Source organism: Haliotis asinina, chromosome 7, assembly GCF_037392515.1.
Source record: "Haliotis asinina isolate JCU_RB_2024 chromosome 7, JCU_Hal_asi_v2, whole genome shotgun sequence".
NCBI classification, from domain to species: Eukaryota; Metazoa; Mollusca; class Gastropoda; order Lepetellida; family Haliotidae; genus Haliotis; species Haliotis asinina.
The window spans coordinates 26,029,829-26,057,211 of NC_090286.1; the positions used below are offsets into that span (position 1 = coordinate 26,029,829).

General features: G+C 39.3%; 1 protein-coding gene across 4 annotated transcripts in view; it reads right to left on the minus strand.

The window, feature by feature from the left end:
• The window catches only part of LOC137290956 (uncharacterized), a 109,384-nt gene that overhangs the window by 35,211 nt on the left and 46,790 nt on the right, over nt 1-27,383 (minus strand). For 3 of the 4 annotated variants that reach the window (XM_067822183.1, XM_067822182.1, XM_067822180.1), the window contains 14 exons: nt 26,947-27,050; nt 26,131-26,195; nt 24,701-24,855; nt 14,761-15,000; nt 11,603-11,968; nt 11,068-11,172; nt 7,668-7,700; nt 4,718-4,821; nt 4,306-4,503; nt 3,778-3,843; nt 3,077-3,185; nt 1,805-1,951; nt 1,501-1,594; nt 618-723 (listed from right to left, as the gene is read on the minus strand). In XM_067822183.1, coding sequence (XP_067678284.1) covers nt 618-723; nt 1,501-1,594; nt 1,805-1,951; nt 3,077-3,185; nt 3,778-3,843; nt 4,306-4,503; nt 4,718-4,821; nt 7,668-7,700; nt 11,068-11,172; nt 11,603-11,968; nt 14,761-15,000; nt 24,701-24,855; nt 26,131-26,195; nt 26,947-27,050 — 1,892 coding nt within the window. Of the gene's footprint in view, nt 1-617; nt 724-1,500; nt 1,595-1,804; nt 1,952-3,076; nt 3,186-3,777; nt 3,844-4,305; nt 4,504-4,717; nt 4,822-7,667; nt 7,701-9,408; nt 9,433-11,067; nt 11,173-11,602; nt 11,969-14,760; nt 15,001-24,700; nt 24,856-26,130; nt 26,196-26,946; nt 27,051-27,383 lie in introns of all 4 variants that reach the window. The other variant, XM_067822181.1, reaches the window with a different exon arrangement.

Here is a 27,383-nt window from a genome sequence, read left to right on the forward strand (position 1 = left end):
GGTACTTGCTGCACACATTGATTCGATTCTGGATGGGTGTGTGTACCAAGATAAAAAGTCAAACAAAATGGGGATCATGAGGCTGGATAATAGCAAAACAAATTTGCTCGAGGTTGACAGAGAACATTAAAATAAAAGATTAAAAACAAGTAAATTTGTATCATTTTCTACGTCAGGTCGTCTACTTTTTGACCGACAGTAGTATCCAGCCAAGATCGTCCCGACACGTTCTACGACCGTTAATGTTACCAAAACATTTGTGAAATTTATGCGTAACGTTTCTGTGTTCGTTTGGTTTGAGTAGTCTTAGCATGCAGATTTAGGGTCATGTACGGAGTTAACTCTGTCATATCCAGACACAGCTTTGCCACATCCAAAATGCACTTCACGATATCCTGAGACAACTTTGTCTTATCCGGAGTGAACTTTGTCGTGTCCAAAGTGCACTCCACGATATCCTGAGATATATCCGTCTTATCCGAAATGAACTGTGACCAGGCGACAAAACACATCCGAACCATTAAGAGGAAAGCTTACAGAACATAATATTTCTGATTAAGAAACGAAACCATTAAAAATACACTATTGTTTTAATGAATAAATGAGTCAGTACTTACAGATCGTGGATGGTGAAATACTATTTCAGCTTTCTTAGCCTTCTGAAGAAAGAAGTTGTCAAAGGGAAACACCGAACGTATACCCGTGACGAAATCGGGATCGTGACTGAAAAGACCAAGCAGTCCGATTACTGAAGTTCGAAAAGAAATCGTTCTTGCTTTCAATATTCTTTACAAGAAGGACTACATTCATCGTTGTTGTTGGTGGTGCCATTTATTATAACACAAGCAAATACAACCATGAGTCATTGTTGAAATATAACACTATCAGTCAGCTGTGGCATACTGACGACACCATCAGTCAGTCAGGGCATATTCTTACTATCAGAAAACCAAAGCGTCTTGAGAAAACTAAGGCATATTTTACAACATTAGGAAACTTAGGCATACTCACATCTTCATGAAACTAAAACATACTTGCGCTTTCACGAAACCAAGGCACACTTTACAACTTCAGGAAACTAAGGTATATTCACGCCTTCACGAAACTAAGGCACACTCACACGTTCACGAAACTAAGCCACACTTTACATCAGGAAACAAAGGCATATTCGCACCGTCATGAAACTAAAGCACATTTTACAACATCAGGAAACCAAGACATATTTTCACCTTCATGAAACTAAGGCATACTCACATCTTCACGAAACTAAGGCATACTCGCGCCTTTACGAAACTAAGGCACGCTTTATAACATTGGGAAACTCAGGCATACTCACACCTTCACGAAACTAAGGCACACTTTACAACATCAGGAAACTAAGGCATACTTGCACCGTCATGAAACGAAAGCACATTTTACAACATCAGGAAACTAATGCATATTCACATTTTCATGAAACTACAACATACTCGCGCCTTCACGAAACTAAGGCATACTCACATCTTCTCTGCATAGTTGTCATGTAACAAAGAATACATATCTACGTAGTAACATATAAACATTGGTTCGTGGCCGTACATAACATCAGAGTAGTCTGAAACATAAAGAATTGTAATATGGTAAGGTATTTTGTCTTTCTAGTCAAGTTGCTCAAAGAGGACAGATTTCTTTAAAACTTTGTGCTACCATCTAAGATTTAAATGCAGAATTAAGTTTTTATCTTCGGTGAAAATTATGCTTTCTTTTCCAAATTGTCATTATTGTTAAATAACTGGAATTGTGAATTTCTTTGACACACACGTACCCGAATGGCCATTTTTAGATATTGAAACCTTCTCTCTTCTTGATCGAGAACCACGGGCTAGAACGTAGCTTGGTTTGTCGGTACCGTGCGCCAACTTTGGTAGACTTGCATTGGGAGGGACTATCCGGACATCCTGCACCAGGGCAACTGATGGACATACAGAGTGAGTGAGTGAGTGAGTATGGTTTTACGCCGCTTTTAGCATATTCCAAGAATATCAGTGCCGGAGCCACCAGAAATGGGCTTCACACATTGTACCAATTAAGGGAACCCGGGCCTTCAGTATGAGAAGCGAACACTTTAACCACTTGGCCACCCCTTGGAAGATATAGAAGCATAAGGTCTGTTTCATCACTACATTTTACAATATACGTTATTGACTGGCTTGTGTTTAACACAGCTTTGATCAGTATTTCAGTCATCGTTCAGATGAACGTGGATCCGAAGCAGTCACTTACAGTCACTCTGACCATTTTGGTGAGACCCAGTGACTGAGTTTAGTTTTACGCCGCTTTTAGCAACATTCCTGAAATATCACGGCAGGAACGACGACAATGGGCTTCAAACATTGTACCCATGCGTGTGTAGGCCGAACCAATGTCGTTGTTAAGTTCTAGCCCTAATGGTTGAGTTTAGTTTTAGGCCACATTCATCAATATTCCAGCCATATGGCGGGGTAATAACCAGGAGGTAATAATTATAATGGAAACCCATACCCGTTTAAGTTATATGTATTATATTTCCGTAATGGCTGTAATACAAAGGGACTAATCTAATGGTTAAGGTGATGCTTGCCATGAAGACCAATTTCATTTCCTCTCAGGAGTACGGTGTCATTTACAGCCAAGTTCCGGTGATCGCAATATTGGTGGAATTTGCAACTGACATACTCTCCAGATATCTTACGTGCATCACACAGAATAGAGATATTTCCGTGGCGAAATGAACACAGGTTCAATAACATCTAAAATCACTGATTTCATATTTAGGAAAAAATTAGGCACACCAAACAGTTACGATTCAGATGCGGTAATTCAGCGTAAGGGGTGGTGGGGTAGTCTAATGGTTAAAGCATTCACTAGTCACGCCGAATCCCGAGTTCGATTCCTCATATGGGTACAATGTGTCAAACCCATTTCGGGTGTCCCCTATCGTGATACTGCTGGATTATTTCTAAATGCGGCGTAAAACTAAACTCACATTCACTCACTAACCCAACGTAAGGGAAACACTGTATTATTCTGGACTAATTGAAACTGATGCTTTACTTACCGATTTTTTCATTGGTAATATGTAGTCCAACTGAGAAATTGAAATTTCTGAGACGAAGACCACAAAGCATCTCCATAATCTGCATGACCTTGGGTCCGACATAGAGGGACTGAAACAGACAGTGCCAGATAGTCACATCTCAAGGTATCGGTAGCTAGGAGAAATAACGGGATGAGTTGGTCAGGCTCACTCACTTGGATGACACATTATATCTCGTTGCGTAGATCACCAGACTGTCTGATCCATACTCGATTATTTACAAACCGCTGCCATATCAAAAAACCCAACAAAAACAAACAACAACCAAAAAGCCCAAAATAACGAAAAATAAAGACAGTCGATCAACCAATCAATCGATAGTTTAAAAGAGATATGCGAGCATGATGACAGAATCATAATCATACAGAATCATTTTCTGGTAACAAATCTAACATCTGGCAGTCTAAATATCAACCTCAAAGCAGTTTATCTAAGGAAACTGATTCCGATGAGCATAAAAGACAAAACAGAGATGAAAGTCAAAACTGAATAACTGAAAATTGACACTAGTGTTCGCAGTAAGGATACATGTAATCTAGTCCAAGAGGCTTGCAGATATAATATAACAAAGAATATTTTCATTCAACAATGCTTTACGTAAATCCGAATCTTGATCCACGTAAGTATGAAAACATTACAAGTAGGAATATTATCTTCCTCACCTCTTTTTCTTCATTTGATGTAAGGAGGGCTTCTGCCAGTAAGATGTTCGTGAGGTCAAGAAGGCTCTGTATAGATAAAAAGAAACAGTTCATTGTAATTTCAAATTAACTAAACATATTCAGCACATTCAACTGTTAATGTGCGTATTGGCATATATTTTCCTTGTAACCCAAATAGAAACTTCAAGCAATATAAAAAACCCCACAAAAACACCAACAAGAAAATAACACAACTGAAAAATAACGTGACAGAGAATAATCTCCAAGTCAGTTTATGGATACCTGCGTTTCATGAACAATCTCCTGTTAAAACCATGCGTGTATCCATCTTTCTATATCCAGTCATCCGACGGTGTAAGTAATACCACCGATGACAATAGAATCGCTGGATACAATCGAATTAAGGCAAAATCAATTACTTAGCTTCCTGTTAGGCCAGAGGCTTTGTTGGAGGATTGTTGGAGAAGTAGATTTAAACATCCAATTTCCTTGCCACGTTACAACATTTTGCCGCGATGTGGGTATTACCGTTAGAGAGTATGACCCGTTCTGTGGAGCAAGCGATGGGTACTGTGCCAGGGTTTTGACAAATGTGTGAAGAATTGATGAGGAGACATCAACATCGCCGGCATACAGCTTCCCTCTCGCCTGTCTGATCAAACCGTATAGGTCCTCCCATATAGACGACATCTTATCGTGTTGGTAGCCCAGCTTGATCTTCTCCAGCTGCCGGGCATATTATATGTATACATTAACTAAAATGTTATCTCATATGCATATGTAAACTAAGACGTTTTCACGGTCACATGGTACAATGTGTGAAGCCCATTTACAAAGTCACCAGCCTTTACCTTGCTGGAATATGGCTAAACGAGGTGGAAAACATTCTCACTCATCCACTCACAGAAATAGCTGTAATGATACAAAGTCACTCTCTTACCCTATCATATGTTATAATCAGATGGCCAGACTGGCATTTGACAAAGTTTGGCTTCGACCATTCGCAACGCTGCTCCATACACTCGCACGATCGTCTCGAATACCCTGTGGATCAATGGCACCATGTGTACAAGACTATTTGCCACAACGGAATCAATCGGAAATTATTACAATATTTGAAATAGCGATCGTCAATCAACAATTACACTGTTACGTATGGCTTTATAAACCTACATGGCACAGTTAGAAAACCGCTGAATACTGAGTTAAACAACAAACAAACACAATATATGTTGTATAATATGTATAACATGACAGGCGAAACTTAAGGGAAACTATAAAACTAATAAACATCTCTGCATGTCATGTATGTTTTCATACTAATTTTCTGCTAAAATATAAAGTTTAAGCTTATTTTTTTAAGCAGCTCAAACACACTGACCTACGAAAAAGAACCACGAAAAACAAATAATGAACAATTTCTATTGCATCAATAAACGAATTGTAGACATCGACGATATCACAGTATGAAAAGGTAAAAACATATAGGATTAAAAAAAACAACAAAACAAAACAAAAAACTTTTAGGATAACGAATTGAGAACTTGTGACCTAAAAAATATTGAACCCAAAATCAAAAACGTCTAAAGTTTTAGCAAAACTTGAATGGCAACATGACACCACATATGACACACGTCAAAGTGTGCAGACAGGAGCGTTTCATTATTGTAACAAATAAGTATATAAGAATTTAGTATATGTTGATGGGTATCTGCGTTACAAACGTGAATATAGATTAGCTGAAACAAAACGGGTTACAAAACCATGCTTATTATATATATGCCGTTGGTATTCCATGCACATATTTTTCATCAGAAGGGTATTTATATCACAGGGTCATGCTGGAATCAGAAATAAAAGAATTGTCAAAGAAAATGTACAAATAAATATAGACTAACAACCGAGAGCGTTCTAGCAGTTCTAACAGACTATTATGACTGTTTGCTAACGCAATTTTAAAGAACTAGTGCGCATGGGATTAGTGCGACTGCTATGTCTAAGATGGACATTGCCATGACATCCAAACAGGTTCATTATTAAATTTTGGCCACTACTCAGATCAATTATCCCTGGAACTAAATAATATGATAGTGATGAATAGAACATGTGAAATCCTTGGTGATGTATTTACTGTAGATAATTAAAAAGTACACACACACCCGCGCGCTCACGCCCACACCACAGGCAAACTGCAAATGGGGGTTGCGCTGCATAGAGAGTATGACCTGTCTTCATATATGCGCGCGAAGCGAGCAAAGGTTGGCAACGTACTTCCCTCGCTTCGGATCGAAAACTATTTTTCATGTCTAAATAAAATATGGCTACCATCAAAGGTACACTCATATTTCCTCACTTGGTTGTGCTATCAGATTTCCTACCCCATGTTTAATAATTACTCACGTGAACTATGTTTTATTCAACATTTTAAACGACACTCGTGGTATTCAGATCGTTATTTGCCTCCATTACCCGTCAGCTTCCGGTTGAAAGGAGTGACTGAACAAGAATAAGCAGAAATTAAAAAGAAATACCATATTGCCTAATTTTATCATCATCCTGTTTGAGTTTATTTGTCTGATCTGTTCTATTGTTAGAATTTTCGTAACATTTATTCTACATAAAAGCACTTCTGGCGTAATGGGCGAATGAAGCAGGGGAGGTAACTGCAAGTATTCCATATGGAATAATACCTTCCTGTTCCTTCACCCCGTTGAACCGGAAGCTGGAAGGGGGAACGGGGGCGAAGAACACTCTGATATACCACGAGTTGCGCTTAAAATGTTGAATAAAATATATTTCACGTGAGTAATTTTTCAACATGGGGTTGGAAATGTGAGAGTACAACCAAGTGATGAAATGGGTATATACCTTTGATGGTGGCGATATTTTGTTATGACATGAAAAATATTTTTCGAATCGAAGCGAGGAAAGTACATTGCCAACCTTTGCTAGCTTCGCTCGCATGTAAGAAGACTGGTCATTTTCTCCATGCTGCGCAACCCATATGCGCTGCAGTTTGCCTGTGCCCACACAGGCAGGCACGCACGCACGTACACACACACTGCTTAAAAAGAATTCATATTGAAGGACAGATATGCACCTCCAACGCATAGGCACAAATGAAGTACTCGTGTTCTTGGACTTCGAAAGAAAAACACAAGAACACAAGATCCTGTCAGAAGGTCATATATATATATATATAACGAGAACATTCCTCGTTGTAATGGCATAGAGCTTACCTACGGTTTAAATTATGGTAAACTGATTGTAAAGAAATTCTAAAACGGCTAAAACTATTTGTAAATCCTGCTTCTTGGTACATTAATACAAAGCAATGCATTTAGTCATGTTACAAAGCAGATGAGCATTTTGCGAAAATTTGATTTACTCAAAGTAAAGAATAGCTATGATATATGATAAATATTGATATATAATATCATATATAATGTCATCTACAGACACTGTTTTAAACTGTCCAATACACGATAAGGAAGCGTAATCAAGGATCACTTTTCAACAGTCTGTTGAAACTGGAACCCAATAAGAATTCGAGTACAGTAAATCAAAAATGTAAATGATAACCCAGGTCTATTGACTACAGAATATTAAAGGAAGAAACGAAAAACAAGGAAAATTGAATTTATGAGCACATTCTCTCCACAAGACTTAATGCAAGCAATATCTCCCTACAATTCCACCGAGCAGCATCACATAAACATGGCACCCAGACCTAACCGCTTCCATCGCGGTATCCTCACATCTGCATGGAGCAAACATTCACATTTGATAAGTAATGCGTTCTCAGAGTTTCTATTCAGGCTGGTTCTACTAAAACATGCATTTGTCTATGTCGACGTCACACCTTGTTTGAAACGCTCAAGCGCACTTACCCTTGCCGTACAACCGGTTCAACCATACCAAATCTGAAAGAATGTTTAATATGTCCCAAACCTGTGTAGTACACATTATACACACACATAAAGGTGCCAGTACAACGCTGAAAGTAAACTCGTATACACCACTTGGTGATGTTGATAGAGGGTTAGACGGTTAAGGGGTTTGAGGGTTAGGTAGGCAGAATGGATAAGTGTGCGAATGAAGGACAGGGGAAATGTAAAAGCAATGAGGTTACATACATGAATACAATTATACAACACACAACTACAGAATACCGGCTTCCCAAAAGGCAACTGAGGTTATACCCATCTCCAGATGCGAAACAAATACAATACAGTACAGGAACATCTTTCTATAACTGCACCCCTACCGCCACCCCCACCCCCACCCCCGTATGGACGTGTTGTACATGTGACTGCAGGATTATTATGAAACGATGCCGATAAATTGATCAGACTGTGCTATGTTCATGTTAAGGACGGCTGTTTCGCGGCCCGGCAAACCCTGAGTTGTGTCCCTTTGTAATGCTAGGATCTGGTGATCATTGTTCGAATCCAGATTATAAGCTGAACAGTCCTTTTTTCCACGACTCGGAGTTTCGCATAATGGTTAATGCGCCACGTTCTAACTAATATACTGGTAATCGTGTTTCCATCTCTCTCATCCACACTTCACAGCGGACTTTCAAATCGAATATGTTTCTGAAGTGTTCTTCTGTATGTTCATCATTTGGTCCAAGAGCTACGCTGCAGCTAGCATTGCATGGGTCATATCACACTGTGCATAAGGTCCAGTATGGGTCAGCCGACGTTGTGTTCAATGTCCATGGACGTCCTTTCAATTCAACATATATTCACGTATTCACACCTTAGGCTCTGCAGAAGGGGAAAGCACCCACCATATCCAAAACTATCACATGCAATTTGAGAGAACACATGCATCTCGCCAACAGTTTCTAGCGCCCACACAATCCTTTTGTTAAAGCACTGCGATGACAAACTGACACAGTACACTCCCACCGTATGTTCTGTCCCTTGTGTTAAACCGTATACACCATCACTACTCAAGGATTTGTCGCTGGACGTTATCCCTACACCAACATAGACTGTTACACGTATTGACGTATATGTGTGTACGTGTTGGACCTTGGTTGGACCTTTGTTGGACCTTTGTTGCAATTTGTGTCCAGCTGTACACCAACGCTATTACAGCACCTGCCCAAAGCGCAAAGAGCATTCGCAGCGTTTGGCCCTGTTGGCCACAAAAGCGTCACCACCAGCGCTGTTCTTAAGAATACGCACACTCGCGCGCTTTTCCGAGAAGTGGAAAGTTGAGAGTTCTACTAAGGAGGCTCACATAGAACCTGTAATCATCCGGGCACCGTTTCATATTCCTATCAAATCCTATCTGTTTGCATTTCGAATATCAGAATAATGCCGTACAATGATTTGATGTCAGAAATCAGTCAAGACAAAGATACGCGCCCATTGTCAAAGTTGTCCTATCAACGATTCTAGCTACCATGTAGCGTGTTCGTATACGTATATACTTTGGTTTTATGGATAACACTGTATTTAGTTATATTTGCTATGTGTGCATTTGTGTTCCAAAATAATAATTTCATGTCAGAAACTACAACATAAAGAGGCAGTGTTGATAGTAATGCATGTGCACAGTAATATAATACATGTGTCGGCTTCGGGGAAGGGTCTCCTCGGCTCTCGCTCAACTTACCAAGCGCTTTTATAACTCGCAAATCTGAAAATCATTCAATTTCAAAAGAAGTCAGTATCAAACTGATATTAATGTAGAAATCCAGTTGACAGATTGTATATTGAAAAATGGATATTGGTATAGATGATGTTTTTACGTCAAAACTGACGGAAAAAAGATATATCAACGAGAACAGTCTTACACAAACAAACGTTACAATTTAATTACAATTAATTGAAATCTTAAAGGGGAAAGTATAGTGGGGTCATTATATATGCGAAAAAAACATTGCACTAAATGAATGTATTATATGCGATGACTTATTTCAAAAGACGTTTCGGGCTAATGACATGACGATATTTTGTTAGGAACATAATCGAGCATACAGTACTTACAAACCGTATTAAATTTAAAGTGCCTTTTAATCAGTTTTAATCTGATGATTATCAAAATTGTATTTTCTATTTATATTTTGATTCGTTCCTTTCCTGAGTTACTTGTGCTATGTTAAGATCCTGTTCAGTGCATCATGTAATATTTTATCTCGATTTCTTATCATTACAACAAATGCTATTTACGAAATGTATTCAGCATATATTGGACACCTTAATTTGTCATGTACTGTAGGAAAGAATATTGAATCATTTCTATAATTATTAGACAACCTGTAGAATTCAAAGTATGAATCATTCAGTTACATACTAAAGATGAATACATGTGTTTTTTTTCGCGAAAAAGTGACCCAGCCAGAATCATGCAATGATAAGTAAACTGTTCACCTGAAAATAAACTTATGGGAACACATGCTGTTAATCAAAGTAGGAATTCCGTTGGACATTTTTCTCTTTCATTTATTTGTTGGAAAGTTAGGAAAGATCCTTCACCTATCAAACAAACATGTTTTGACAGGTCTGAATCGTTGTAACCCTGATAAAACAACCTTTGAGCAAGGTTCGAATGAAGCAAGTGGGAACCTTCGTGAAATAGTCGGTGATGATGATGAGCTGATGTTGAGCAGGAATACATCACTTGACGACATATGAATAGATTCAATAATGACAGATCAACAAATAGTTAAGATCAAACCTCCAGCGTACGTACAGAGAATCTCACCCAAGTGTCTATTGATATCAAACATATAAACACAAGTTGATAAAGAAACAAATATCCAATTCTTGCCGGGAATATTTTTACTTTTTTCAGCGAGTGTTGATATAATCGATATCAGTAGACACGAGGTTGAGATTTTATTTATCATCCAAAATCATTCTTCATTAGTTTTCAAGGAAAAATCTCTGAAAACAGTACTGCCATTAGATTTGCATTGCATGGATGGAATAGCATTGTGACACCATCAACTTCATGACGTTGTAGCATTGTCAGGGCATTGTACAGAATCTATTGTCAAAATGATATCTCCTAGCAGATATCGCCTGACCACACTCAAGAGATCTCTTCTGTGGAACACAGTTTTGGATGATAAATAACTATCATGTTAAGCTTTACACAATAAAGAAGTACACATTCAAATGATCCTTTTACATAGAGAGGGTAGTCCAACATGTTACGTAGAGTAATACATTTACTATAAAACTTAGAATAGATTTAGACGACTCTTCGGTGTTTCATATATAGTGTTCGCGAAATAGTGTTCAAGAATGAAGTTAAAGGAATGACTACCTCCGGTATCCGTTGGACAACGTTGTACATCAAAACACCCTCCAAAGGTTTTCTTCCAGGTGATGCCCTCGTAAATATCTTGTAGACAGTAACCTTGAATGTCCTCTGAAGGATGAAGTACACCAAAGAAAATATTTCGCGTTGATAGGAGGGGCAATTTGATAGGAACAGTTCTAAACATTAAAGGTTATGAGGGATTCTTGTCGTGAGACAAAACAAATAGAAAATAACAATGACAAGAACTTACAATACAGCTTATAACATGCACAGTTATGATTTTGGATGGTAATGAAATACATAATTTGAAGGAAATGGCGAGCTGTTGCACTCCCGTTATGATCGTCTACGACACAATTCGCACCATCCAGTAAGCGTGAGATAATGATATTTTTATTCGGATCTCATATTTAAATCATTCCGATTCTTGGTTCACTAGCTTTCATTACTTTGGTTTCCCTCGACATCAACTGCCACGCCGTAACATTACTGAAGTACTGTTGTGGTGGAACCTAACACCCTCACTCGTCGGTAGTACCTGGCTTCTTGACGAAGAGAAAAGCAGTTTTGTTGGTGGATCCTGCTGGGTTCGTTATGATGCATGTGTAATTTGCACTATGTTGCGCATTTCTGATGTTGAGGCGTCTTCCAGTGGGAAAAACGTCTTCTATTATTTCAGAGGTAGAATCAGGTGGTATTTGGTTGCCGTTCTTAAGCCACTTATAGCTGAAAGAGCCTTTCTCTATCGTATCGTCAGGGGATAAACACCGGAAGCTTGTAGCGCCCCCTTTCGTTAGTGACACCGCCAGAGGGCTCATTTCCAACAGAGGAAGCGTGATGACGTCAACGATGACGGATGCATTGTCTACCTCTTTAAAATCCTCGATTTCGCAGGTAAATTCACCTAATAAAGAAACATAATAACGATTTTATCGATGAGAATCGGTAAACACAATAGTTACAAATTGAACACGTGTAGATTCAGACATTCATTCAGCTGACCTCTGAAAACGTACCATAAGAAATAAATACCTGTACCACGAATGCTTGATGATTATCATATAAGCGTTAAGCCAATACTTGCTTGTGTACAATATCGAACATAGCTGTTGGCGATGCATAATTGTATCAATTTGTGATAAAATTTTCAAGTGTTATTGAAACACGTTAAAACAGTTTCGAACCAACGCATCATTGATGTGGACACGCCTCAAGCACCTCCATCTGTTACCTCTTTACGCGATGCGTTCATGTCATGAGTCATCAACTACTCTAGGGGTATGATGACCGTCTACTTGATATAATGAATGTATTTAAGATACCCATATACTTTGTCCAGCCACCAGTGGGTGTTACCGTTTTCCTGAATAATATATCATATACACTATGAAGTATTAAAGAGATTCCCGAATCTGCTGTGAAAGTTTTAAATGAATCATTTATTACATTTTAGTGATCCTTTTGATGCTCACGTTAGACGGATTTTTAACTTTCGGAAAGGTGAGCTACATTGCTGTTTAACTGGATTAACTGGATCAGGTAGTTAAGCTTTGCAGTTGACGGAAATGACTTATCATGAGTTTAATCTTGTTTGCAATATTGTTTGGTTATAAACCCTGTAAACAGTTTGAACTTAGAACGTGCCCTAAAAATGTGTATTTGTGGAAGAACGTAGCCTTTAGACATTTGTCATTAAAATAATGCCATGAGCGTTCGCAGTGAAAATACAAATGAAAATACTTACCTTGTGCGTAATCACTTACTCCATTTCGTAAAGTCATGTGAATGGCGTGCTTACCTTTTCCGCGAACACCTGGTGTTATCCCTGATTTTCAGAGACCCATACATGTGATTTTCACAGATTTTGCCATCTGTGCCAATTGGAATCTGTCTCTGGATATAGTCAAAACTTGGTATTCTTTTGCATAGATGTTTCACAGTGATCCTTTGAAAAAAACTTCGGCGCTTTATTATCCAAAGAAATCTGTTTCGGCATGTCATTCTCGAACTCTGAGGTTTTGATATATGAACTTATGTATATACATTCCGAAATCTTGTTTGTTAGCTCGTTTTGCTGCATGGTGTATCTGTCAGGTGTCAGTGCATAATCTGTGTAACATTCTTGTATGCTTCTCAAGAGGGAACTACATAAAAGCATACAGGTTAAGAACGTAACACATCTTACGAGAGGACGAAAAACACCCAAGCAACTTGTATGGAATCACAGAAGGGACATTGTCGCATTATCGTCATATTAACCAAAGGCAAAATACGTTGAAAATGGGGTTCCGTATTGCCGCATTTCAGAAAGTTCTGACTTTTTGCATTTTCTTCTCAGAATGACCACGTGACAAGGCAACAATGTGACAAGACTGCTTGTATGATTGAGTCAACAGTCGAGAGTAACATATGTTGAAGGTAAGCATTTTTGTCACTCCTCAAAGGGAAGATGCGATAATGTCAAGAATGACAAATGGATAGTTTTGGGGTGGGTGTTTTATGTTCAAAATTAACAAGAATTTGGGGGAAATGAAATCTACCGTTGTACTATATAAACATATACATCAAATATATCTATATATATCTATATATATATCTATACATATCTATATCTATATATATATATATATAGATATAGATATCTATCTATCCGTCTATCTATATATCTATATCTATGTATATATATATCTTAAATACATATAAAACTATTGATGGATGTCCGTTTGATACTTTTAACAAAATTCCTAAATACTTTTCCTGTACAATACGAAAACGCATTCTCCTTACTCGGAAAGATATTACTCCTCGCATCCTCGAGCTCATTTTCATTGGCCTTTAAACATTCTTCTTCAAAGTACATGCGTCTGTATATTTACTGATTGTATCAGTCGTAATGATGTTGCTATGTGGTGTATTATTCCAACGGTAATCAGTAACATTTGATGTTACGTTTGCAAACCGAATGTTCCCCTCAAAATAAATAGTTTATTAGTTCTAAAAGGGTCTCTCGTAGATGAATAAATGTATCATTCATGAATGCTTATATCGTCTATTCAGACAAATAGTTCTGCTTCAGGTTCCGTTATAATTCGACTTACTGGCATCGAAAGACGTGTTATATATGCATTCACTAGTTAGCGAACCTTTTTTGTCACTAATTTCTGGAGGAAACCTGTCCTGTGAAAAATTCCAGAATAGCAGTTGGTAGGTTCTTTTGCTTTTATACCGTATGCTACAAAGCATACAATTGATAGTCATGCCCCACATCAATTTAAGCCCTAGGTTCACGAGTATTTCATAGTATGTTCCACAATGCCTTACATCAGTGAATGATATACTGATCTAAGATTTATCTATAAGTTATGCAATTACTTTTGTTGTTGTTTCACATCGCAGTCAGCAATATTCCAGCCATATGTCGGCGGTCTGTCAGTATTTGAGTCTGGACCTGGCAACCCAGTGATTAACAGCATGAATATCTATATACGCAATTGGGATAATATGACATGTCTCAACCAAGTTTGCATAGCCTGAAAATCCGATCCCTTTAGCCGCCGCCGACAAGTATGGGTTGCTGAAAACCAGTTCTAACCCGGATTTCACGGGTGTCGTGAAAGTCAAATAACTGCACTTACCCACACACTGAGGCGACTTTCATTTTCAAACATATCATTCACGTACATTTGAGGTACACACCTTTATCATAAAACTCTACACCATCAATGTTTAGTATGCTGATCTGTTTGTTTCTGAGGGTACGAGGGATTCGGATTTCCCACGCATTCCTCTGACTCAGCGTGGTGTTCAGCAAGGAGCCGTCCTTGTACCAACGATATTTCATCTGTCCTGACCCGCGGGCTGTACACGTGATGGTCAGAAGGTTGCCCTCGACGGCTGGACGCTGTCCGTAGTGCTCAACCCCTAACAGTTTCATTTCTGCGAAAGAAAAAAAAAAGTATAATCTGGACCGTCGTTGGTGGAAATCTGAAGGAAGCACAGGACCTGAAAGCTGCAGCCCTAACAGTTTCATATCTGAAAAAGGTAACTGAAAGTAGAAATGTCGCTGATGGAAATCGTATGGAAACACGAAGTTTGATAAGAACACTTAGGCTAGCCAGATAAGTATAATTCAAGACAAGAGGATCTATTTTAGACAGCACTATGGTAGCTGTGTCTATCGAAGTATATCGAAATTTTCAAAGGATTGGATTTGTTTATATTTGAGCAAGACGTATGGCGTCCAAGACAATGAACACATGTGGTCAATCATTTCTTGTCTCTAGGTCAACGACCCTTGAGTGTCGTATACCCCAGGGCTGAATCTTTGGGCCAGTTCTTTTTATGTCATACACAAACTCCTTGGTAACTTTGATGGGAATCATCTGAATCATTCAGACAACCTCCAGTTGATTAACTCAGTGCACGAAAGCAAGTAGTTCATAAATGATGACAAATGAGCTGAAGGTCAATGAAGGCAAGACTAAGGCTATGTTGTCCATCGGTAAACAAAACAACTACCAGCATTTGTCATCACACGGTGCAACAACCTCTTCAGTTCTATAAACTTATCCTTTATGTAAATACATACTCTCCTTGTGTATAATATTGTGTATTAGAGTCAACCCAACAAATGTACAACAATCTGTCCTTTACTAAGAAAGTGTAATCGCAAATATAACATATGTTACACAAGAATTTGTCAAAATCCATAAAAGGTGGGATGATTCGGATTCCATTAGCCGAATTTCTCGTATTAATAAAGATTAAACACAGCTAAGCAAAAAATGAAAGCATCTAGTTAATAGAATATCCTCTGTATACCTAGCATAATCAGAAGTTTCAAGACAATGTTACGTACGTCTTTTTATGACTGCGATTTGTAAGGAGACATAGATGTCCCTTATCATATAGTTTCGTTCTCCGAAATAAGACAATATGATAACGAAAGCGAATCAGTGGCAGCTTTATGTCTTAACAAATCTTACAACATTTAGGTTTAGGTGAGGCATATGGAGTTAAGTATCAATGAGCTGAAAGGAAAGAATATCAACCACACAAAGAGCACATTGATCTTTTCAACACAACATAAATGGAAACACTTTCTGATGCGACGAAACGACAAAATTTGGAAATATTATTAAGTGTCATATATAACGCTGATATTTATGTGATTATGTTTCCTGTTGTTCCATATTCACAACGAATGGATGCCGCTAGGTTTCAATCCGAATCGGTTGTAGAGAAGATTGTGTTTTGGGTTTCCCTACCGATCCTAGGAAAAGTTCCTGTCACGACACCAGTCTGGTACTATGCTATCAAAGAACATGGCCAATCAATGATCATCGGCAAGGTAAGGTCGTATTTGTTGATAACATTTGTCCTGTAACCCAAAAGAAATGATGACCACTGGACATATTCATACTGGATCAAGTGTCATCGACACATGTTATTATTATTATCTTGAAGTGAAGAGATCTGAACACTTTCCAAAAAGTGTTTGATATTTGATTGTAATGGAATGGTGACTTTTATCGCTTCGATGACATGAGAGAGGACCGACATGACAAATCAAAGGTCTCAACAACTCGGAATTCAACAACTCGGGATTCCTTAACTAAATCTGGCAGGAAACAGGGGCGCAACGTTGTTTAACCTTCCGCTGCCACATCGGTGGCACAGCCGGCGTTTGCGTTGGCATTTAAGAAGGTGGGTACCTCAGTACAGCACAGTTCCTGTCTGGCAATGGTACAAGGATCTTTATCCAAACGTCGCGCCCACGAAATATAGTTCTTAGATGTCGTTTTGAGCATTAGGGTAGCCTAGTGGTTAAAGTGGTCACCCCGAAGACCCGGGTTCGATTCTCCACATGGGTAGAATATGTGAAGTCCATTTCTGGAGTCCCACGCCGTGATGTTGTGACATCACTCTCACTATTCGGTGGTGGGCTTAATACGGTTTGAGCAATATTTCGTTTATGTCACCTGGTGTCAGTTTGACCTGCAAAATGAGTCCTGTTTCTTTGTTACCAATGAGTGTGGGAATGCTGCTGATAAATCTAGAAACCTATTGATTGGAATCTTGGAGTACAAATCGATTACCATAAATTTAATAGAACTCTTCCTAGTGAATCGCGGTGCCACTACTGCCGATATGGCATGTCGCTGTAAACAATACGTGACTGTGTTGAATAACGGATCCTTACTGTGGTAGCAGCAATGTCGATGAAGATATGATTACTCCTTGAATCGCATCCCAACTGTTATCAGTCAGGAAACACGTTTCATTGACACGAATGGTTTTTAACCGGACAATTTCAATGAGTGGACCCCCTGCTGTTCGGATTTATGGGGTTCCACTGTACGTCGTCCTAAGGAAGATTCTTCATTCATCCTCGTCACGTGCATCAATCCTCGTCACGTGCATCAACCCACGGCACGGTTCAGGGACCAAAGAAGTGAGCAATTTCGTATTTCTTGAATGGTCTTTATCAGCGATTGCCATAAAAACACTCAAAATATCCATAGCACAGCTAATAAAACTTGGCCCACATTTTTTCGTTAAACATGTTTTATTGAGAATCTATCGTGCCTAACTGAGCGGCTTAGGAATAAGCGCATATTATTCGATTTTCTGTCACAAGAACCCACATCAAAGCTTCCAACAAGTCGTTATTGTGTGCCTGAGTATTTTGAGTGTGCCTGTTTGTTGGTGTCTATCTGAATGTGTCTGGGACTAGTTTCATGTACTGTGTGTATTGAGAACTCTAGCTGCTGTATTTTATGAGTCCATGATTTGTCTGTGAACGTGCGTGATCCTGTATATTTTGTGTATTTGTGTATATGGTTGTATGTCTGTGAAATCCTTAACTGTCACCTTCTCTGCTGCCTTTGTGTGCCTTTGAACCCTGCAGCAATGGAGTACCCTTCTCTCTCTCTCTGTCTTCTCTCTCTCTCTCTGTATGTGTGTGTGGGGGTGGGGATTGGGAGGTGTGTATTCGACTTCTCTCTCTGTGTGTAATCATATTCTCTCTGTGTGGAAATGTCTTTCAAACTGAAGGCGGTGGTTAAAACATCCGCTCGTCACACTCAAGACCAAGGTTCGATTCCCCACATGGGTACAATGTGTCAATTCACATATATTCACACACTCACCGAAACGTTATTGTAAATAAAGACAGAGAACCATATATTTTTCCTTACTTTCTCTAGTTTCTCTACCCCTATGTGAATCTGTGTGTGATCCTACCCTACGCATGTGACCATGTGTTTGCTTCCTTGGATACGTACTGTGCTGTGTGGACAATGAATGAACTCTGCTTGTCAGTATGTGTCACGGTGAAGTATTAGTAACGTCACAATATGTAACGGTGCTCATAGCATTACCTCTACATATGTGTCTTGAAGTCAAGCTTTAGATTTGTACAGCAAATGCGTTCAAAACAAGCTCCTCTGTCAAAACAGTTGAGACGTTAAGAGCTGTTTATGGTGATGATAATGGGCGTTTTGCTTCCAGACAGGCGGTATGGTACTTGACCTCCGCTTCAAGCTTCACGTGTGATTTGAGATAGCTTGTGATACGTTACAAATGCACTAAACATCACTTAGCCGACACTGAAAATATATGGTTTATTTTGAAGAAGAAAATTAATACACACCCACTTATACAAGTCTGAATGTTACGCAGAGGAACGTTGATACACACGGGCTTTCAGAGCTGAATCTTATGTGGAAGAGAATAGTTACACATCCGTTTTCACAGAGCTGAATGTTACTTAGAGGAAGTGTAATACACACGCGTTTTCACAGAGCTGGCTGTTACTTAGAGGAAGTGTAATACACACGCATTTTGACAGAGCTGACTGTTACTTAGAGGAAGCGCAATACACACGCGTTTTCACAGAGCTGACTGTTACATACACATCCGCCTCCTGATCTTAATCTTACTTAGAGGAGAAATAATACACACGCGCTTTCAGGGTTGAATCTTACTTAGAAGAGAATTTAAAACACACATTCAGTTTCACAGAGACGGATCTTAGTTAGAGGAGAATTTAAAACACACATCCAGTTTCACAAAGATGAATCTTACTTAGAGGAGAATTTGTAATACACATCCAGTTTCACGCAGGTTAATCTCACTACAGTCTGGCTGTCTGTATTATTATAATGTTATGAATCATTAGTACAGCGACCATGGTGATAACATCGATAATAATCGCTATCATGATAGGACGACAATGGTAATTAGTACCACAGACCTGTAACAGTGGAGGAGGAATGGAAATGGCGTTTTGTGAGGACTCAGGTTTTCTACAACGTAATGCACAAAAACTAAAGAGGGAGCAACACATTCAATGCCATTAGCACGTGTTCACCGCTGAATCGTATGGTTTTCACATCACACTGCTTGGCTTGTAGACAAACCGGGGTTGTATCATTCAAGGTTAATGAAAGTATTTTTGAAAACCTACATGCTTTGGGAACTCGCTTGAGATGCTCATCTCGCTGATTACAATAACACCACAGAAATATGAAAATAGACTTCACGAGGCATGTTTTTGACAAACGATCGCAGTTTGTAGGTCACCTTCATCTCAACGTGTTTGGTAGACTATCGCGCAGTCCCTGAATATATGTATATTTGACACTAACAAATAAACCAATTTAAATTGAAAAGAAGCCCCAGTGGGCTGGGAGATTCATCATCTGGAAAAATCTAGATTTGTTTCATTTAGGGCTTTAGCATTGCAGGGAGGGCTGGGCATTAAGGAAGGATGTGGTTCAGGAGCTGTGAGACAGACAAAGAGTTTGGGCAAGAGCTGGGGGAGATTTCTGATCAGTGTGGGTGATGAGCGGGTGTGTGGGAACAGCCAGATGTACGGGTGGGTCGGGAAAGACAGCTGGGGAGGAGGTAGGGTGAGGTGGCAGTTTGAGACAACCATGCCCCAAAATAGATAGCCTTCTTCACATCACACCTCCCTAAAGATTACAAGGTATTGGTTCTCATATATCACCGGTCGTAGATTACGATTCTCCTAAAAGAGCATTTGAGGTAAAACGTTTCTTCACAAGTATGCATTTGCACATTTGTGTGCATGTCAAGTCGCCATGGGCAGGATGACCTCGCATGAATGACAAAGCCCTCCATTTGTCAGAGGTTAAAACGGTAGATCCGATTCTGCAAATGGTTCCTATTCATTATTTTTAAAACTGATCCATTCACTTAAGACTGGTTTAAACCGCGAAAAGTAGTTCTCCTTTATTCGTCACGTGTATATGTCAGTTTACATAATACATAATGCTATCGGGATCACCAAAGTATACAGTGACATGGTTATAAGTCGAATAAGCAAACGTTTACGTATTTTTATGACTTTTATCACTTATGGCTTAACCAATTCACTTACACAGTCAACTCTGTTATGAATAGCTCAGCGCCTCCTGTAGGGAAATATTTCTTGAAAGGTATCCCTAAGAAAATAACAAATATTCCTTATTGAATCATTTCAGACAAACTCAAAATCCAGTTTTCAAATATACTCTGCAATATTTTAATAGTCACCGTTACCGCCACTCATGACCTTCACCTGCACGTAAGCTAAATTGAAAAAAACCCAAAATGATTATTATCACGTCTACAACGGAATATGTTGCTTATGCACTGTGTCCTGTTACAATATTTTTACCTCATTTGTGTTCTCATTTCTGTTAATATAACATCGAGTTAATTGTCCGTTTGTTTCATAAAAAATGTTCAGTGCACCAGTGTCAAACTCCAGTATAAGGCTCCAGCTGTTGTTTTCACGACCACAGCATCGCTGTAGGTGACATATGGCGATACGGTTTTAATATTTTATCTATTTTAGGAAGATTCATGATCAGTGTTTTAAAAATGTACATATCTACATCTCTCAAGCACAGTTAACTTCTGACTATGTAGGTCCAGTTTTATTTATCACTGCCAATAATGCTATGACTACTGACAGTAATGTTATGCCCACTAAATCTACTTGTCTGACCACTGTCTCAAATTATATGACCACTGACTCTACTGCTCTGACCAGTGACTCTGCTGCTCTGACCACTAACTCTACTACTGTGACCACTGACTCTGCTGCTTTGACCACTGACTCAAATGCTATGACCACTGACAGTAATGTTATGACCACTGACTCAAATGCTATGAGCAATGATTCAAATGCTATGACTACTGACAGTAATGTTATGACCATTGACTCTACTACTATGATCGCTGACTCAAAAGCTACTGCAGTGCTTTTTAATCCAGCTGTTATTGTGCTATCATTTAACTGCTTACTGCCTCTATGTTGTCTACTGCCATATCTATTATTTCGTAGTTATTTACATATCCAAATTGCGAAATATTTCTTTGTTGTTCGTTGTGGGAAACCCTATTGTTTTAAAAATGAAATCGATAACAACGACGTCATCATACCACCTGTCTCAGATATCGAGCTTGACAACCTGTCTCATTACGTCGACCTGCACTAACATGTATTCTCCACGGGTCGACAAAAACAGAATTAATATAAATTTTTCTTACAATAATTGCTTCATGATGTGAACTCGATATTCGTCGTATACTGATGAGTATGAAATCGATGCGTTCCTCTTACATCTTACATAAAACTGACACCAATACTTCCATATCATCGAGTGGGTGAGACTAGTTTTACGCCGCTTTTAGTGATATTCCAGCTATACCAGAAATGGGCTTACACATTGTGAGGAATCGAACTCGGGTCTTCGACGTGACGAGCAAACACTTTAACTGCTATGCTACCCTACCGCCCCCCACACATCACTGATTTAGTGTATGTAAAATGGAACACTCGCGCTCACTGTCAGTTGGTGTAAGGTTTCAATAGTAGGCAGCGCTTTCAGATTTACCTTAAAGTTAATTCACAACTGGCGTAATCAGTAAAGTCTTCGCTCGCCACACCTTTGGTCCAGGTTCGATTCCCCACACGGGCACAATATGTAAAGCTCATTTCTAGTGTGCTCAAAGACTGGCTTTAAACCCAACTCACTCTCATCATAATATGACTCTCTGACATATTAGAATTAAACAAAAACGACAGCGACCAACCATCTGCCAAGTTCTCGGTCGTTCCGACCTTGCACAGACATTTGACTGATTTTCTCAAAAATAAAAAGAAATCGAAGTGGAATCTTGTCGAAAGTATACTCAAAGCAAAACATGAACTGAGCTGGGTGAGTGAATTTAGTATAACGTTGCTTTTAGCAATATTCCAGCAATATATTGGCAGGGGGACATCAGAAATGGGCTTCACACATTGTACCCGTGTGTGGAATCGATCGCGGACGAGCGTGACGAGCGAACGCTTTAATCACTAGGCTACCCCATCGCCTCGAGCTGATTTCAGGTTTTTGTGTAGTTGTGTTTATGATTGCTGAACTTGCAAACACGTTTGCAGTGTGTGTGTGTGTGTGTGTGTGTGTGTGTGTGTGTGTGTGTGTGTGTGTGTGTGTGTGTGTGTGTGTGTGTGTGTGTGTGTGTGTGTGTGTGTGTGTGACGTCTTTCAACACCGGAGAAGGTATCAGACCATCAACCTCCTGCTCTCCGATATCTGGATCATTTATTGAATATTGAAGAATACATTTTCATAATTAATTTTTAAAACATCGTTTCGATTAATTTAGAAATTATTTTGATTGTTTTGCACCTGCACAACTGTCTCGGGGTGTTATTAGAGCCGATGGAGGGAAGGAGGGGTGGGGTGGGGTGGGGTGGGGGCATATTTCCTCGTGGTATCCATGACAATCAATCAAGACCAGACTTTAATGTTCCCGTCCACACACAAAAACACGTTCAATCACCGTGACATCTGCCAGTTTCTTTATCTGTCTGACACAGTCAGAAATGATGATCAATACAGACATAGGGCAATGACATTACGACAAAGGTCTTTCGCCTAACTAGACTGACCTCTGATAGGCCCATTCAGTTTAAGATCTCTAGCCCCTTCGATACATAAAACTAGGTTTAACGCTCCCATGTATGTCAGCCCTTTCAGGTTGATAGCTTCGGGTAGATTTATAGTTACTGCCTAACCACTGACCCTACTACTTTGTTATCTGAGGGACGGTGGGTAGCCTAGTGGTTAAAACGTTAGCTCGTCACGCCGAAGATCCGGGTTCGATTCACAGCGTATGAAGTCCATTTCTGGTGTCCCCGCCGTGATGTTGCTGAAATACTTATTTAAAACCTTATTTAATTACTCATTCTTATTTGAAGTATCGCATTTGGTGAAATAAACGAGCAGGATTAGGTCAGTGACAACCAAACAACACGGGGATCTGAACAGTCGATCACTGGTTTCTGCCACGCCTAAGGGACACAACTCTGCACAGACAACTAAGACCCCTTGTATCACGTAACAAAAGGAGCAAACCAAAAACTTATAAAGGACCGCGAGTATCTTAACTTTTGCACTTTATTCTTATTCAACAAGCTGCAGACACAAAATAAATCCTTGAATTACCAAATATATAAAAAAACCCAGAACGTTTATAAGATCCTAGTCTTTGTAACCCTAACAAGCAGTTCAGAAAAACAACAACGTCTATTTCACTTTTCACGCACGCTCTGAGCTCATCTGTATTTTCGACACTGCATATCACAGCCCACCGGATGCTTTCTGATATTACCCAATTAGCCCGCTCGACTTAATTACCTGCCGTAGTTATAAATAACGATTTTTTCTTTGCGAATAGCGTTGCCTCGACCCTATCGCCTAAGATACAACACTGTTCTATTCCGGGAGGTGGAAGCCAAAGGCTGCACTATGAATTCATCCACTGTCAGTCGTTTTCTCAAAATGTTTTATCATTTAGAGTTGCCTACATATTTTTCTTTAAAAAAAAACAAAACAAAACAAAAAAAGGAATATTGAAATGCTTTAATGATGCAACAACAATGCGATAGTTACGCTGCATTGATGCTGCGGTAGTGTTCTAATGATGGTACAGCGATGTTATAATACTGCTCCAACAATACTTTGACGATGCAACAACAATGCCATGATAATGCTACATCAACGTTATGATGATGCTGCAACGATGCTTTAATGCTGCTACAACCAACCCTATACCGATGTTACAGGAATGCTATGCTGATGCTACAACAATGCTATGCTGATGCTACAACGCTGTGCTGATGCTACAATATTGCTATAACGATGCTACGACAATGCTGTAATGATGCTACAACCAATGCCAGAATGATGCTACAACCATTGCTACACTCATGGTACAAGACTGCTATACTGCTACACGAAAGCCAGAATAATGCTACAACCAACCGTATATTGATGCTACATGGAAGCTAGAATAGTGATACAACCAACTCTATACTGATACTACAAGAATGCTATAATGATGGTGCAACAACGGTTACGACACCACTACGAGGTGGGCATTCAAACAGCGAGGGACCCCAGAAATGGGCTTTACACACTGTACCCAGGTCTTCAGCGTGACGAGCGAACGCTTTAACCACTCAGCTACCCCACCCCCCACTCCGCCTCTCAGCATCACGAGAGATGTCAAGGAGAAATGCATGTTCTTGTTCCTTAATGACCGAAGTTACTCACCTGGGTCTGCCTGGTATCTGAGGGCGTCGGTGTCCACGTCTACGCCGAATAGTCTATCGCCTGTGGTCAAAAACTGCAGACCTCTGTTCACCAGTTCCAACTCAATGTTCTCAACGTAGAAGTGGAAGGTCATGAAGTTCTTACCCGATTGATCTCTGGAAATATAAAGATGATATATGAAAATAATCTGGAACTTTTCAGATTGTTGTGCGAGTGTTGACTAAATGTAAACCGACAATGCCATAAAACTATGTTGTGAGCTGCACGAATTATGTTTAGTATTACATTATAGGACATGGATACACGCCTTGCAGAATGAGAGGTTTTAACTAAAAGAGTGGATCAGAATGATAGAGATGTAAGTGTTTCAAAGTTTCGAAATGTTATTTCCACAGCAGGTTATACCGTAAAGAGTGAGTGACACAGGGGGACACAGAAATGGGCTTAACGGCTTATACCCATGTGGGGAATCGAACCCGGGTCCGTGACGAGCGGACGATCTCTCCACTTCCCTCCGCCCCAGCAAGTTATACAACAAGAAGGTACCCGAGTGTGCTGTGTTCATTTGGGGGTTTTCTAACAAAGGAAGAGAATTATGTGTTCAGGAAACTTTCTAGGTTTACGTCCAGTAGTATCCTTGATGATCCGTGGTAGAATAGGTCTTCAGTAACCCATGCTTGCCACAAAAAGCGACTATGCTTTTGATAAGAGGCTACTAAGGTGACCGGGTGCTCAGGCTCGCTGACTTGGTTGACACATCTCATCGGTTCTCAGTTGTCTAGATAGATGCTCATCCTGTTGTTCACTGTTTGTCTGGTCCACACGCGATTGTTTACAGACCGCCGCCATATAGCTGGAATACTGTTGAGTGTTGCGTAAAACTCATTCACTCTCTTATACGCGGTAGTTCTCTTACATTAGTACATTTCCCCATGGAGTCGCGTCATTTGACATTTTTTTTGATGACATTACTATTGATATGTGTCTTCTGGTGATTAATAAAACAGTGAGATTAAGAAATGAATCTTGAAACTGCATGCCATCCACTTCTGAGAGGGTGTTGAGGCTGGTAGTGAGGGGTGTTGTGCCATCTACCTTGTATGTCATGTCTCGCAATGATAATGATCCTTGTGCAGCTACAACGATGCGGTGGTGATGTTACAATTATTCTAAAGTGCTCTGTCATCCTCTTGTCATGCTAAAACAGTGTTCTAATGATGCTACAACGATGCAATAACGATACTCTATAATGATGCGATGTACCACTTGATGCTGTTATGTTTTACTCTATTAATTATTTATATTCTCGAAAGACTCATTAAATGCTTGAGTTGCTCGCTGTAAGACTAGCAGTGACAACATCTAATCTCCTTATGAGATTTTTACTCGATTAAAAAAATACACTGAAACTATGGTGAAAAAGAACCTACCTGACGCCATCAAATCCAAATCCTGTTACAGATTTTATTCCCGAGAGATCCAGGGTATAGATTACCTGTCGTATGAAAAGGCAATTATTTCAGCAAGTATTTCTAACAGATATATAATTAAAACGTATCGTTTCCCTTCCGACACTAACGAGACAGCTAGTACATCGGCTTAATGTAGTTTATTGTGCCAAAGGTCGTAGACCTCTGTCTCTTTGATGGATCCTAGAAATTTGGATACAGTGCTGACAGACCACTTAGCACAATCATCAGATAATGCTACAAGTAAGGGGCGCAACTCTGCACAGAGCTGTTTTGTTCAGGATTATCCTTGATATACAAATTATACACACACATACACACACATACACACACACACATACACACACACACATACATGTATAAAGGGTAAAATTCAGCAGTGTACAATAGTACACATAAATGTATATAAATATATAAATATAAACTTATATATCTAGTTTTATAAACTTGATTCCTGGTCTGCATTCTTAGAAAGTCACTATTTTCCGGATTTTAACGGAAGAAAATTGAGCGCAATAGAATCCTGTCCAAAACCATACGAAATGTTTAGGAACTACTAACATACGAAATGTTTAGAAGCTACTAAACGATCAGAATCCCTCGTGACGCCGTCTCTGTTCGGCGACATACTGGGAGCCCCTGGTAATCGTAACATCAACACTCTAATACTCACTAACGCAACGACCACTTTGTGGAACAGGGTTCTGGTCAGGCTGAATAAACAATAAATCCATGACCGTATCTACAGTAATAAACTATTGAATACATGCCACATACCCGTTCTCTCAATCTGGCCGTTACATCCTCATGTGGTGATGTAAATCCGCCAGGAATAATCACATCCTTTCTTACTGGAACACTGGCAGTAATTCGATACATTTCTGGAAACGAAAAAAAAGGGGTTATTTACACATGGCACATTAGAATGAACGTAACGAGAAGGAGGTGTCCTTGACGAGCCCTTGATAAGCAGATATAACTAATTTTTATATAAAAATGACGTTTGATGTTGAAGACAAAATTCAAATGTCTCATAAAATAGAATTTGCCTTGGTTTTTGATTTGTTAATGGCATTACCAGTCTGTGAAAGATCCTGTCATTCCTGATCGTATTTCTAAAAGTGTCTTGAATCGATGTTTAGAATCACGTAATTATACAATCTTTTTATCTTGTGTGATATCGAACTGATGGAGCCAACCATCACATCTTTATA